Source organism: Halichoeres trimaculatus, unplaced genomic scaffold, assembly GCF_033239565.1.
Source record: "Halichoeres trimaculatus isolate MK-OKI-2021-1 unplaced genomic scaffold, fHalTri1.1 fHalTri1_scaffold_19, whole genome shotgun sequence".
Classification (NCBI taxonomy): Eukaryota; Metazoa; Chordata; class Actinopteri; order Labriformes; family Labridae; genus Halichoeres; species Halichoeres trimaculatus.
Genome location: NW_027437197.1, coordinates 5858204 through 5873084, shown reverse-complemented (window position 1 = coordinate 5873084; position 14881 = coordinate 5858204). Strand labels below are relative to the sequence as shown.

The 14881-nt window shown below is 42.3% G+C and overlaps 1 protein-coding gene across 2 annotated transcripts in view; it reads right to left on the bottom strand.

Annotated features, from left to right (window-relative positions):
- The window catches only part of mylka (myosin, light chain kinase a), a 39428-nt gene that overhangs the window by 20056 nt on the left and 4491 nt on the right, over nucleotides 1-14881 (bottom strand). For both annotated transcript variants that reach the window (XM_074694530.1, XM_074694531.1), the window contains exons 3-16: nucleotides 14043-14250; nucleotides 12330-12375; nucleotides 11798-11963; nucleotides 11543-11708; nucleotides 11404-11425; nucleotides 10286-10487; nucleotides 10034-10110; nucleotides 9858-9958; nucleotides 9325-9534; nucleotides 4279-4404; nucleotides 3352-3549; nucleotides 2161-2368; nucleotides 2023-2067; nucleotides 1526-1627 (exon numbers count right to left, since the gene is read on the bottom strand). In XM_074694530.1, the coding sequence (XP_074550631.1) occupies nucleotides 1526-1627; nucleotides 2023-2067; nucleotides 2161-2368; nucleotides 3352-3549; nucleotides 4279-4404; nucleotides 9325-9534; nucleotides 9858-9958; nucleotides 10034-10110; nucleotides 10286-10487; nucleotides 11404-11425; nucleotides 11543-11708; nucleotides 11798-11963; nucleotides 12330-12375; nucleotides 14043-14250 (1877 nt within the window). The remainder of the gene's footprint in view (nucleotides 1-1525; nucleotides 1628-2022; nucleotides 2068-2160; nucleotides 2369-3351; nucleotides 3550-4278; nucleotides 4405-9324; nucleotides 9535-9857; nucleotides 9959-10033; nucleotides 10111-10285; nucleotides 10488-11403; nucleotides 11426-11542; nucleotides 11709-11797; nucleotides 11964-12329; nucleotides 12376-14042; nucleotides 14251-14881) is intronic.

The window sequence follows — 14881 nt, the reverse complement described above, 5'->3', positions numbered from 1 at the left end:
CACCCAGAACAGGCTGGACACACACACACACACACACACACAGATGTAAACAGAAGAGAAGCTGGACTCTGAGGACTCACTCCTCCTTAATTCCCACTCGTCCCGGTTTATTCAGACGTCCTCATAACTTCAGTTATTTACTTCATGTTTGTTCACTTGTGTTGATAGTTTTGATTTTTTTGAAGCTGCAGATTTTTGTTTTTGCATTCAGAAACTTTCAAACACACACACACACACACATTCAGGCACACACAGAGAGACGAGAGCGTAAACAGCTGGAAGCGAGGGAGGCTCTGATTGGTTGGGTTGATGGTTGGATTAGAGGGAAGAGGTTTAGTGAATCAGGGGATGTAGGACAGACAGACGGACGGATGGAGGAGTGAAAATAGGAGGATGTAAGCAGTGATCAATAAATGAAGAGAGCTGACATGGTAATAAAAAACTTAAAGGGAAAAAATGGACGAAAGGGAAGAAGGTGGGGCTGGGGGTCACACGTCAAACTGCTCTGTTTGTGTCTGTCTCCTGTTTCCTGTCTAATAAAGGTGGAAAAACTCTGAATTAATCCTAAGAGTAATATGGGAGGGCAGAAACTCATTTCTCTGGTGTTTTTAAAGCTTTACACGGATATTTGAGGCTTATAAACTGGCTGGGAGCCATCCCAGAAGGTTCAATTTTAAGGTGAATTCATGCTCACTTCATCATAATTTCACAGGTGAAACATTGCTGAATGATATTATGTTTTTACTCAAAACACAACAAGTAAATCTAACAGTAAAGAGAAGCTCTAGCAAATTTTGCCAGTCTAATTGCCTGTCTTTCCCACAACTCAGACTTTCCTCTGCCCCCGAACTTTACTTTTTTTTTTTTTTAGTTTATTTTTATTTTTTCCCTAGCGCTTGCTTGTTTGGTAACATCCTTTTTATTTATTTATTTAATATATTAGTAATTATATTGTGAAATTATCTATCTATCTATCTATCTATCTATCTATCTATCTATCTATCTATCTATCTATCTATCTATCTATCTATCTATCTATCTATCTATCTATCTATCTATCTATCTATCTATCTATCGATCTATCTATCTATCTATCTATCTATCTATATATATATAGATATATATAGATAGATAGATAGCACCTGATGACCATACATATACTATAAAATATTTTTCTGATAAATTAATAAATAAATAGATAAAAATCTATATCTATCTATCTAGAAATACCTCTTATTTATTTTATTGTGTCAACCTGATTTTATGTTGTATAATTTTCTTTGAATGTAGAGACAATGTGTTTGTTTTTGTTAAGGAAAAAAAAGAAAAAAGAGAACACTGTATATTATAATTTATACCATTGTATACCAATTTCTTTGATTGTGTCTCTTATTAAAAAAAAATATTACCAGGTGGAGCTCTGGACGGCTGAATAGTTTGGGTTTAAAAAACAGTTGACACGCCTCAAGCTGGAAAAGAGAAGCATTACTCGACACATTCAACAAAATGCTGACTGACGTCTCACCTGTTGTCCTCTCCTGCTCGTCCTCCACGTCCCCTCGTCCTGTCTGTCTCTCCGTCAGAGACAGACAGGCTGGCCACAGCACTGCACTCCCCCACTGTGTTCCTAACACACACAAACACACACACACACAAACATAAATTTATTTTGTTATCCAGCTTAAAAACACATTCAGATATTAATATGTTATACTACTGTGTTCCTATGTTATAGCGGCTCCATTACTGAGAGAAACTCTGTATGTAAGTGTTTGATAGTATCAGCGATGTAAATCCTTAAATGATATAAACAAGCGTAAAGGCTGCACACAAAATAAACAAAGTGGAGGACTTTAGTGTAGAGTGAGGGTGGGGGAAAGATTATAGATGGATTTGTAAGTGGGGGAGGGGGATGTTTCTTTTTTACTTTAATCCATACTGAACATCAAAGAGGATTATTTTAGCCTTTTTTAGCTTTTCCTGTTTCCTGTCGAAACAGTCAATGTACACAGTGTATTTCACCTCAGAGAGATCAGGTAATCTCCAGCATGGTGCTTCTTCACTCTCCTGATGAAAAAGAGGAGGAAGAGGATTTAATCAGGCTCTTGTTGGTCCCACAGAAGCAAACATGTCAAAGGATTTCATGTATGAATGTCAAACCTGATGAGAAGTGAGACCACGTCCTCTTTCTGCAGCAGCTCATAGTCTCCTCCAGAGGTCAGAGGTCGGCTCAGGTCGGCTTTGGTCCAAGTGTACAGGGGGAACGGGTCTCCGGCGATGGCACAGGACAGGAGGACGTGTTGACCCACTACAGAGTTTACTGGTTTGGGTTTGGTGATGAACCAGGGCTGAACACCGTCCTGAGGCTCTGACGGGAAATAAAAGAAAACAATATAATCCAGTTTAAGATGCTAATGTCCCAACTGGAGTCACATAAACTTTCAAGTTCCTCTAATAACATGTTGATTATTTGATATTTCATGTTCATGCCATCATCAGGTCATCAATTTAATGTGTTCAGAACGGTAGCCTATGTTTAAACATGACTAAAGACATTCACATCAGCTGGACTCTGTATGTACTGCTAAGTTTCGTGTTCCCACCAAGCAGAGAAGTCTGTGTGCCGCCAGGAGAAATGCAGCCGCTGTCGGGGTAAGTGACGATTCTTTTGACCAATCAACGGTCTGCAGTGTTGTAGCTCCACCTTTCAAGAGCAGAGGGGTTCAGTCTGGCACCCATACAAAAGGGTCCTAAAAAGTGGGACGGCTTGTCTAGGTTGTTTAGGGATCTGTCCCAGGATAAGTCAGTGGAAAAGCCACAAAATGCGCGCCGTACCGGGACAAACTGAACCGGTCTGCTTGGTGGAAACGTGGCTTTAGAGAGCTAACCTTCGAGAACTCACTCACTATGATCATGGAAAATAAAGGAAACTTGAACCTCTATCAAGGCTGTGAACAGGTGGAAAATTTCCCATAAATTTCCAGAAACTTTCCATGGGAAGTGAAGCTTGGAAAATTTGGAAATATTGTCAAAAAATTTGGAAATATTATCAAAAGGTGACGCATTTCATGATCTTGTGTTGTGGGCATCATGCACTGTGCACGTAGGGAGTGTGGCCTCATTAACCCTGCAGTCAGCAAAGTAGCAAAGCGCTGCTATGTGGTCAAGGAATAGCAGAGTTATCAAGTGCACTTGCATTAAATCTGGTTGTTTTAGCCAAATTTATGCTACAATATAAACACCCTAGCTTTTACTTAAGTTGCTCATTATAAATTCTCAGTTTACTCCCATTAATTCCAGTGGAAAGTTTCCAACTCTGTTAGCATTCAGCTTGATGGTCCGTGTCATTACCCTCCACGGTGAGGTGGCACTGGGTCTGGTCCTCTCCATACTGGTTCCAGGCCTGGCAGCTGTAGCTCCCATTGTCTTCTGGGAAAACCTCCTGGATAAGCAGAGTGCAGCGGTTCTCCTCCCTGAGGAGCTGAAAGTCCTCGGACTCTGTTACCTCCTGCCCGTCGTGAAGCCACACTATCTCTGGAGGGGGATCACCTGAGGACACAACGACCAATCATAAATATCTTTCTTGACTTTGTTCTTTTATCAAACCTTTATTCAGTCAGGAAATGCCCACGCTGATTGGGAATCTTTAACATCCCGCAACTTTTTTCTGAAGTGACTTTTTCAGTGCTGATTATTTCTCGTTTGATGTGCATGCAGGAACATAATCCATGTATTGATATAAATGTCTTTATATAAAACTTCATATATGGAAATAAATCCGTTTTTTTTCACAGGACAGAGAGTTATTAGAGAGGCAGCAGCAGACCTGATCCTCACACAGCTTATATGGAGAAAACCCTCTGTGGAAAATCATTATGTAACACACACACACACACACACACACACACACACACACACAACCACACACACTCTCTCCTTCCCTGGTGAGTTAGTAATACAGAGCCTTTACCTATAGTTCACCTCTCCAGAACCTGACCATCAGCTCATAACTCAAACTGGGAAAGTGCCAGCAGATCAGAGGAATGACCACCAGAACACGACCACACACACACACTGGAAAACACACACACACATACTCAGAACCCACTGAACCCACACACTCTGAGATAGAAAGAGGAAATGAAGAGGCAGGACACGTCCAGAGAGAATCTGTCCTCATCTCATCTCTAACATCTCCCTGGAGATCTGACAGGAAATACCACAGCTAACACACACACACGCTCACACACACACACACACACTCACACACAGCCGTACCTGTCAGCTCTACGGTCATGGTGACTCGGCTGCCGTCCATCACGTTCAGATCGGTGAGGCGGCGGATGAATTGAGGAGCCTCGCACACTCCTCTGACCTCTGACCTTTGACCCTGCAGTCTGCAGCCTGCAACATGAAACACACAGGGAGAAAACATGCGTTCAGTTTTACGTCACATGACTCCTGTTTAGTGTAAACTGGTGCTGATAGTGTCTGACACTGGATGGGTGAGGCAGGACAAACACACACACACACACACACACACACACACACACACACACACACACACACACACAGAGCCTCTCCTTTATGCTGAATTTAAGCAACTACATTTCCCATGAGCCTTATTACTTTGACACAGCATGTAAGCATGTAACGTTAGCCTCAGTTATGATGATACTGATGTTATCAGTTTATGAACAGACGGTCTTAGAGCCAGTGTTTTTCTTGAAGAAAGAAGGGAGACAATGCTACTGTTTCTTTAACCAATCAAATAGCTCGTTCATCAAAACTGGGAATCCTGTTTGAAAATCTTTACCTCAGCTTTCACAAATATCTGGTAAGAGCACAACCTGACATTCAAACAGCAGTTAGCATTGCCTGTACAGACAGTTAGCATAGATTTACAGCTGAGAGCTTGGAAACAGAATCAAACAGAACAGCATGAAAAATGTCTGGTGCTCCCAGTCCAGCACGGCTCCAAATCACTAGCCAGACTCTTCTCCTCTGTTGTTCCCAAATGGTGGAATGAATTAACAAACTCTATACGATCCACAGAGTCCCTTTCTAGTTTATGAGATGTCTGAAGACTCATCTGTTCAGGGAACACTTAGACCCTTAACCTGACCCTTCTCCTCTTTGTCCTCAAGGGTAGAAGGAGTCAGAAGGTCTCAGACCCAGCTCTTAGTGAATATTTAGTGCTGATCATTGAATGTCGTTGAAGGTTAAACTATATTGCAGCAGCGATTAACTGTGGTTAGTTATGGACACATTTTTCTATATGAGTAAAAAAACAAAACAAAACATTTAAAAAATCTTGCATTTAATGGCAGCATCTGCAGCCGAACAACTTTTAGCACTTTGTCGCACTGAGGTTTTCCCTTCTGTCAAAATTCTTGCTTGTGTTGTACGTCGCTTTGGACAAACGTGTGTGCTAAATGAAACGGCAGAATAGAATAGAATATAAAACACTTTATCTATCCCTGGGGGGAATTCAGGAGGAGTCACAGCAGCAATCAAGAAAAACAAAAGTAAGAAAGTGTTTAGAAAATACAAAAAGCTCCATAAGAAAATAGATGCTGACAGCTTGTCCATCATCCTCCAGTCAGCCAGCCTCCACCTCCACAGGGTCCAGGACTGAGCTTCTTCAGCAGTCTGTTCAGTCTCTGTCTCCTGGATCCTGTCTGCTCACAGCAGGTGAAGCTCTTCCAATGTGGCGTTGGTGTCTGGTGTTAGCTTCATTATGTCTGTGAATAGCATGATGCTAATCTGCCTTCTGGTATTCCCTCTGTTGCTGGGTTAGCACAGCTAGCTCATCCATCTTATTGGAGATAGAGCTTACGTTCCCAATAACGATGGATGGAAGGACAGGTCCATGTCGTCACTTCTTAGCTCACACCTGAGAACCAGCACGTCGTCCTCACCTCTTTCTTCTCACTTGTGAGTAAACATCCGGCCTTGCACCAGTTAGCATTGACATGCTACAGGCTGCTAACAGCTGATTTCATATGTAAACAATGCAGCCATGGTTTCATGTAGGATCTCCAGACAAACACAGGAGAAAAAGTAGTAAAAATATCACTGAAGACAAAACCAGTTTGGTGTCCATGACCAACAAATGAGCCATCCAAAGTAATGATCCACTCTAAATGCAGAGATGATGTTAATGTTTTTGTAAAGTGTCTTGAAATAACATTTGTTATGATTTGGCGCTATATAAATAAAGATTGATTGATTGATTAAATGCAGAGATGACAAAAAGAGAACTGCAGAACCATCGCTGGATCCTGTCTCAGAATTAAAGAACACTAATCTGAGGTGTACACACAATTTCATCAATTCCACTCTCTGTCTCTGTCTGTCTGTTGGTTCCTCCTGTGTTGCACGTTATTAATTGTGTGTCTCCTTTCTGGCATGTCTGATATGTACACAGAACAAAGCCTGTTTACACACTCTCATACACACACTTTTACACACACACACACACACATGCACACACATTACACACATACACACACAGAAACATATACACAGATGTTGGAGAGAAAAGGAAATCCAGACTCCATATATGGAGAGGGACGAGTTAGGAACAGACCGTTGACACATACACACACACACACACACACACACACACACACACACACACACACACACACACACACACACACACACACACACACACACACACACACACACACAGTACACTGCAGGTATATGTATATAATTTTGTTACTTTAAAATGAATGTTTGATCCTCCTGTGTGTTGTGTAGATGGTCATGAATTGTTCTTGCAGTCATGTGACGGTCATGACCAATCAGATTGATTGATTACACACTGAGACAGAAGAGGTGAAAACAAAGATGAGAGGCTCTTCTCACAAACGTTGTTGTCCTCACATGGACATCTGAGTGTGTGGGGTCCACAGAGTTAGCTTGTGGGAATCTCCTGATATTTCACTGTGTGTGCGTATGTGTGTGTGCGTGTGTGTGAGTGTGTGTGTTCAGGGGATTTCCTACCTCAGGAGGGTATTTGATTTCCCTTATAAAGCTGGGATGATGGTTTCCTCTGAGTGACTGGGTGACTGCACTGCAAAACTGAAATCTTATTAAGTGTTTTTGTCTTATTTTCATTAGAAAACCTCTTTTTAGACTTAATATGAGCCACATGCACCTGATCATTCCAGAAAAATGTCTTGTTTCAAGTAATTTAAAGACAAACATGAGGTCTTATTCTATTTTATCATTCTAGTTTCAAGCAAATTTGTGGAGAAATTCTTCTTATTTTATTGGCAGATTTTTTTACTCGTTACAGGCAATTCAGACCTCATTTTTGTCTTTAAACAACTTGAAATAAGACATTTTTCTGGACTGATAAGTTGAAAGTGTCTCATATTGAGTATAAGACAATTTTGACCTAAAATAAGACAAAAACACTTGATAAGACTTCAGTTTCTTGCAGCTCTGCCTGAATCCTTATTTTGCTGTTTATTGCTGAATAAGACCTTTGACTAAGACTCAGGGGGCTGCTAATGCATTTTGGACAGTTAGCAAGGCCTCGCCCCAAACATCAGAGAACAGATTGTTGGCTTGAATGCAGATAAAGGAGGAAATTTCACCCTTTCTATACTAATAATGTAAAGCAAAACAAATCAAAGTAAGGACGGCATCATCTGCATAAGAGCTAAGCATCATAGCTGTCTTGTCCTCTAGTTTCATACAGCACCTGGCCAAAAAATAAGCTTTTGCAATGTCACAAAAATTTTTCCCTCTAATGTTGCATTCATTTTTCACCAAGCTCTTGCATTGCTGATGGTAAAGTCAGCAATCATTGAGACTAACTGAAAAAAAGCTTCACTTTGCTAGGAAGCATTAAGATTGAACTCTGGAGCAATGGAAGAAGGTCATGTGGTCTGACGATGGGCCATCAGGGTAAGAAGAGAGGCAGATGAAGTGATCTCCCATCATGCATAGTGCCTACTGTCCAAGCCTGTGGGGGCAGTCTATGACCTGGGGTTGCTGCAGTTGGTCAGGTCTAGGTTCAGCAACAGTCTGTGCTCAAAGAATGAGATCAGCTGACTACCTGAAGATACTGAATGACCAGGTTATTCCATCAATGGGTTTTTTCTTCCCTGATGGCACGCCCATATTCCAAGATGACAACGCCAGGATTCATCGGGCTCATATTGTAAAAGAGAGGCTAGTGGATCTGCCCACACAGAGTCCAGACCTTAACCCCATTGAGAATCTTTGGGATGGGCCGGAGAAGGCTTTGCTCTGCGGTCAGACTCTACGATCATCAATGAAAGCTCTTGGTGAAAAATGAATGCAACACTGGATGGAAATAAATCTTATGACATTGCAAAAGCTTGTGGAAACAACGCCACAGCGAATGTGTACTGTAATCAAAGCTAAAGGCAAACAGCAGAAAAAGTTAACGTCCTCTTCTTGACTCTGAAACCCTCATTTGGTACCATTCAGCTCAGACTGACTAACTTCAAACAAACGTTTAAGTCATATCTCTGTTTCTGACACTTTAAGTAGATAAGACGAGTCAATCTGGAGCTTCAAACTGTGGAAAACACAGCAGAGAGGACTCCCCGCTGCTCACACACACAAGCTTACACACAGACAAACACAGAGTGGATTCCCCATGAATGCCCTTCTTGGGTTTGCTGTAGTGTGTGTGTGTGGTTCACTGCAGCAGCATGTTTTGTCTTTATATGGTTCCCGGCTCTCATATTTGTTTAACAGTCGTGCGACACCAGAGACCTCTCCCCCCCTCCCTCTTTGTCTTTCTTTCTCTCTGCCTGTTTCTCCTGACTCAACTGCTTTCAGATCAGCTTCAGGAGGAGTGGTACTAATCGTATTCATTCATACACAACCCTTAAAAACGATGGATGTCTGAATTTTCTTTCCAACTATCAACCGAGCTCCTGTTTGTTTCCACTTTCTGTTACTTCCTCCTTCACTGCACCTCAGGAGGAATCACTCTGCTGTTCGCTTCATCAACACTTACTGTTTAAATAACTTAAAGTTTGACATTCAAGACTTTGTCTCATTTAAGCTGTCGACCCTAGAGAAAAAAAATATCTATCCATTTGGTTGTAAAGTGAATGAATTAAAGACCACTTTTACAAATATTCACCTAAAACATTAAGTTTGTAGTTTTTGACTGACAGATACTTTGTGCTCAGTCTCTGGATTTCTTCTTTTGGTGTTTCCTGATCATCTGTGTTTGTGTCACAGTCTGCTGCCGACTAGTGGAGAGCTCCATCCAACACACTCACACACATCACTGGTTTAGATCCCACACACACATACGCTTACTGTTCACTCTGAGAGTCCACGCTGCTGAGTCCACAGTGAGTCCCTCTGCAGTGACCAGCTGACACCTGTACGTCCCCCGGTCTACCTGTCTCACTCTCTCCATGGTGAGAGTCAAACGGGTCCCGTCCTGTCTCTGTTGCAGACCTGGACCCATTCTTACTGGAGCGCCATCTTTCAACCACGTAACAGTGGCAACGGTGACAGAGGAAACTGAGAACAGGACAGAAGGAGAGTCCAGTTACAGTGACAACAGGAACCCCTAGAGGCTGAAAGAGGTCATTACAGGTCAGAGAACTGGTCCAGACAGCTTTCAGGGAGCGTTAAAAAACACATGAATTAACAAACGTACTTATTTTTACAAACCTCTTTATTGGAAACAGGACTGAAACTTAACTTTCTGCAAATATTCAGATTTGATTCATCAGGTCGATGAAATGTAGCTCTGCCTCACAAATGTTCATCTTACACAAACAATTCCTCCAGTACTTCACCAGCAGCAAACATTTCATATCAGAATCAAAGGGTTGAGTTACCTTGGCAGGTAAAAGTGACCTGAGATCCCTCTGTCGCCTCCTGGTCCAGAGGAACAGCCTCGAACCTGAGGATGGATCCTGACACAGACCTCCTCAGTGTCCTGAAACACAGATACTCAACAGTCTCAGGGGTTTACACTGATTTTCTGTGTAACAGGTGGGATTTTATTCTGTACCTGTTGCTGTCGGAGCTGTTCACTGACTTCTGGACTGAATCGGTTTGAGTTGGAGCTGGACTGATGACTGACTGGACCTGGAGACAGAAAGACAAGACATCCTTAATGATGTGAGTGATGCAATTAAATATTAAATACAATTAAAAAATCTTTTAATGACCTGTTATTGTATTTGGCTTTTAAATAATAGAAAACAGCATCTCCAGTCTTACTAAACAGTTAGTAGAGATTAACTTCCTTTATTTATCTGACCTTGGAAGCTGCAGTTCTCCTGTCAGCCACAGGAGGAGGCTGCACGGGAGGCTTCACCCTCCTGATGGCCTGAGTTTGAGGGTTCTGCTGGTGGTTCTCTCTGGGTTCGATGGTTCTCTGCTGTGCTTGTGGGCTGAGAGCACTGGGAACACTGGGAGCAGCTCTCTCCTCCGGCTGTGAAGTCTCAGATGGGGGGACTGCTCTGCAGGAGTAAAGGAAGTGTCAGGAAATGAGCCTAAACCAATTATAGTTATAGTTGCTAGGCACTGCCCTGTTGGCTATGGCTGCCTTTTGCAGCAGCCCTCTCTTCTTTGTCCCTTTCTTGTAATTTTTTCATCTCTTTTTCGTAATCCTTGTGTTTAGAGTGGATCATTACTTTGTATGGCTCATTTGTTGGTCATGGACACCAAACTTTTTGTGGCTTCAGCGATATTTTTACTACTTTTTCTCCTGTGTTTGTCTGGAGATCCTACATGTAACCATGGCTGCATTGTTTACATGTGAAATCAGCAGTTTGCAGCCTGTAGCATGTCAATGCTAACTGGTGCAAGGCCGGATGTCTTCCCACAAGGTGAGGAAAAAGAGGTGAGGACAACGTGCTGGTTCTCAGGTGTGAGCTAAGAAGTGACAACATGGACCTGTCCTTCCATCCATCGTTATTGGGAACGTCAAATCTATCTCCAATAAGATGGACGAGCTAGCTGTGCTAACCCAGCAACAGAGGGAATACCAGAAGGCAGAGTAGCATCATGTAATTCACAGACATGGCTAACGGAGCTAACATCAGACACCAACGCCACATTGGAAGAACTTCACCTGCTGTGAGCAGACAGGATCCAGGAGACAGAGACTGAACAGACTGCTGAAGAAGCTCAGTCCTGGACCCTGTGGAGGTGGAGGCTGGCTGACTGGACAATGATGGACAAGCTGTCAGCATCTATTTTCTTATGGATCTTTCTACACTTTCTATACACTTTCTTACTTTTGTTTTCTTGATTGCTGCTGTGACTTCAATTTTATTGTACTTGTTACAATGACAATAAAGTTCTATTCTACTCTACTCTATTCTAGCTGTCTTAGCTAACATTAAACTGTACCTAGTGACTGATTGAACTCACCTGGAGCTGTTTTCAGGAACACCTGTGAGGAAAAATAGGACAGAAATTTTCAGTCTGAACGGATGTGAGTCTGTGCATATCTGAATATCTTTTAAAAGCAGAATTTTTTTAACATCGGAGCTCTGATTGGTCGACTCACCCTGAACACTGAGTGTGGCGGAGGCAGTCGCAGTTCCAGCACTGTTGGTTACCGAACATGTGTAGCTCCCTTCATCCTCTACACACACATCCTTTATCTCAAGAAAATGCAGGCCAGAGCGCTCGTACACAGAGATCCGCCCACATGACTGAAGCTCCGCCTCTCCCTAAAAACAAACATGATCCAAATTTGATTCACGAAATCGACAACAACAAAAATCGACACTCTTCGCTTGATTGGTGAAACTCCTCCCACCTTGAGCCATGTGACCTTCGGCTGAGGACGTCCGGTTGTCTTTGCTGAGAACTTTCCAGTCTGTCCCAGTTTGGCAAATACTCGGCCCGGTTTGGTGATGAACTTAGGCGGACTCTCACCCCAGATGCTTGGTCTGTTTACTGTTGCTGGGACCCCAGAGCGACACCTGGAATTATGGGAAATGGAGTATTTCCATGATGAGAGCATTGACGGTTTATTTCTGGTAACGACCTGTTGGTTGACGTTTTTTCACATGAGACCCTAAATTTAAACTCAATTTTATATTTAAAAAAGAAAAGTAGTCCTTCATATCACTGGTTTTCTTGACTCCTAGACAATGAGAGAAATATTCAGTTAAAATAAACAGATAACACGAGTGAGACTGAACTGCAGAGCTGTACTCGTGTGAACTGTCTGGAGCATTCGTGGAAGTCGTGAAAGGAATTTCCTGATCAACTTTGAGTCCAAATCACAGACGTAGAGGAATGAACCCAAATTCATCAGCAAACTGATGATGGAAAAAAGATCTCACCCTGTTTTCATGGAGGACGGGAGGCCATATTTCTTCCCAGAGTTCTCTGCAGGTGGAAAAACAAGCCAGGGTTACAGAGGAGCAACAGTTTGGCTTCTTCAGGTTGATTTTTTTTCTTTCCCTTCTACAACTTGCTCAAAATGATACAGATTAAACATCACTTTGTTCATCCTTAGAAATAAAACTGCTAATCTGCCTCAATGAAAGTCATGCAGGATTAAAATTCAGCTCAATCTGTCTTCATTAAATGCTGGTTAAATTATGTCTTCCAACCATTTTTATGGACCAGGTAAGAGCCAATTAAAGATGTTTTATGAGCCGGTTAAAATGTCCTCTGTGCTGTAAGAGCTCTGACACATGAGTCATCCAGTTATAAGCTTATTTATTAGAGGCTGAATTGAAGCATTGTAAGGTAATAGAGTTAAACTGTGATGTTCAAAGACATCTGGATGATCTTTGGACGGTTACTGGATTCATGCCGTGATACAAACCAAAAGGATTCAGCAGGAAACTGATGAGATCCTTTTAAATTAAACGTTTTGTGAAGCTTCTGTTTGTCTACTTTAGTTTAACAGAGTGTGAAAAAGCTCAAGCTGAGTCTGTTAGTGTTTAAAAAACAGGAAGCTGCCGTCAGGCTGTTTACGACACTGTAAAACGCACACACACTTACACACACACAGGTTTTTTATATATCTGAAGTCATGTTTGGAAACAGCAGAATTGGTTTTGGACCGCTGTTAGAAACAAAACACTGCTGAGAGGCTTCAGGCTGACAGACCTCCGATTAAAACACAGACTTACAGAAATACTCGCTATCCTGTCCATTCACCAAGCGAAATTTGTACACTAATGTGCCAACAGGTGATTGGTTAAAGGTCCCATATTATGCAAAAATCCCTTTATAAAATCTTTAAGTGAAATTTGTGGGTCTTTGGCTTTTCTCCCAGCCCACAAAATGTGATGTTTAATGACAAAACCTGTACTTAGTAGAGCTTGTGAATGTAAAATCCTGACCTAAAACGAGCTGTTTAGAATTTCCAGGGTTTGCAACGTCAGCATTTCCCTTTTTTGACCAACCAGGAACAAGTCTGACCTGATTGGTCCACCGGAGCAGATACCACCTACCCGCCACAACAGCCCCATAGTTCCATGTACACGCTTCCCATCTCAGAAGAAGACAGACTGAGTGGCTAGAGTTCATTTATCAAGGAAATGTTCCAGCTACACTCAGTAAAACTGTGCATGTGTGTGCTAGTCACTTCACGGCCGACTGCTTTTCCAACTTTGGACAGTCCAACAGAGGGCCAGCCAATAGACTGGTCCTGAATCCAGGAGCATTACCAACCATCCACCAACAAACCTGGGACCCTGGAAATGTGAGTATTTTAAATGCTGTGTGCTGTGGAGCAGATGGAAGAGCTTTTAGTCAGTGTCCCCCCTGTCTCTGTGTTAGCTTCAGGATGCTAACTTTAGCTGCCGTTAGCCTGTTGTTTTAGCCTGTAATGTTACGGTAAACGACCTTCGCTGTTTTCTAAGCATTGTGCACTCGGAGCTCGAGGCTGTGCTTGATTTATTGGCTTTTTGGACCAAAACATGTTACTACCATTTCATGAAGACATCAATGATCCAGATAAAACTGCAGAAAAGGAGCAGGATATGAGACCTTTAAAGCTGAAAAACTGGAAACTTCTGTTAAATGACAGGTCTTTGTACCTTCCAGAAGGATCTCCACAGTAACCTGCCGGCTCCCCGCCTGATTGGCTGCCTGACAGGTGTATTGACCCAGATCCTCCTCTGTGACTCCACCCACCACTAGGCTGAAGTTGCCCCGCCCACCTTGCTCAAGGACACAGTGGTCTCCTCCAACCACGGCCCTTCCTTCTCTGTACCATGTGACCTGAGGCTCAGGATGACCACGTACCTGCAAGACATCATCATCATCATCATCATCATCATCATCATCATCATCATCATCACCAGCAGCATCAGTTAAAACAGATAAAGCCACGATGAGTAAGAGGCATCAAACTGAATTAAAAGACCAGCTGTAAATTATTTATTCAGCTGTGAACGATCATCTGTCGTCTCCAGCTCCTTGACTTTCCTCTCACCTTCCGTCTTTGTTGATACTTTTGCTGTTTGAACAGTTTTCAGCCATGAAAGCATGTGAGACTTTCTGAGAGCAGGCACGACGAGGACACACAAGAAAAACAGGCCCCAACATCTGGGTTGATAATTAAAACGTGCCCAAGAAACTACTTTCTCTCAAAATACTCACTCATTAAGAGGTGAGTGACCACAGCTGTCAGACGAATTTACTGCTTATAACTGAAAACTTCAACAGTCTTTCACTGCGAGTTTGTTTCGTTTCATTACCAAAGTAAAAACGATGAAGTCTTTATTTGAGACAAAAGACAAACAAAAACAATGTCGCTTTCAAAGAAATACTTCCACAAAAATGTGTGTTTGTGTGTGTGTGAGTGCAGCATGTGGTGTGCAGATGCATCGTCTCTCATGAGTCCTTGCAGCTCCATCAATCTTCGTGTTTTCCT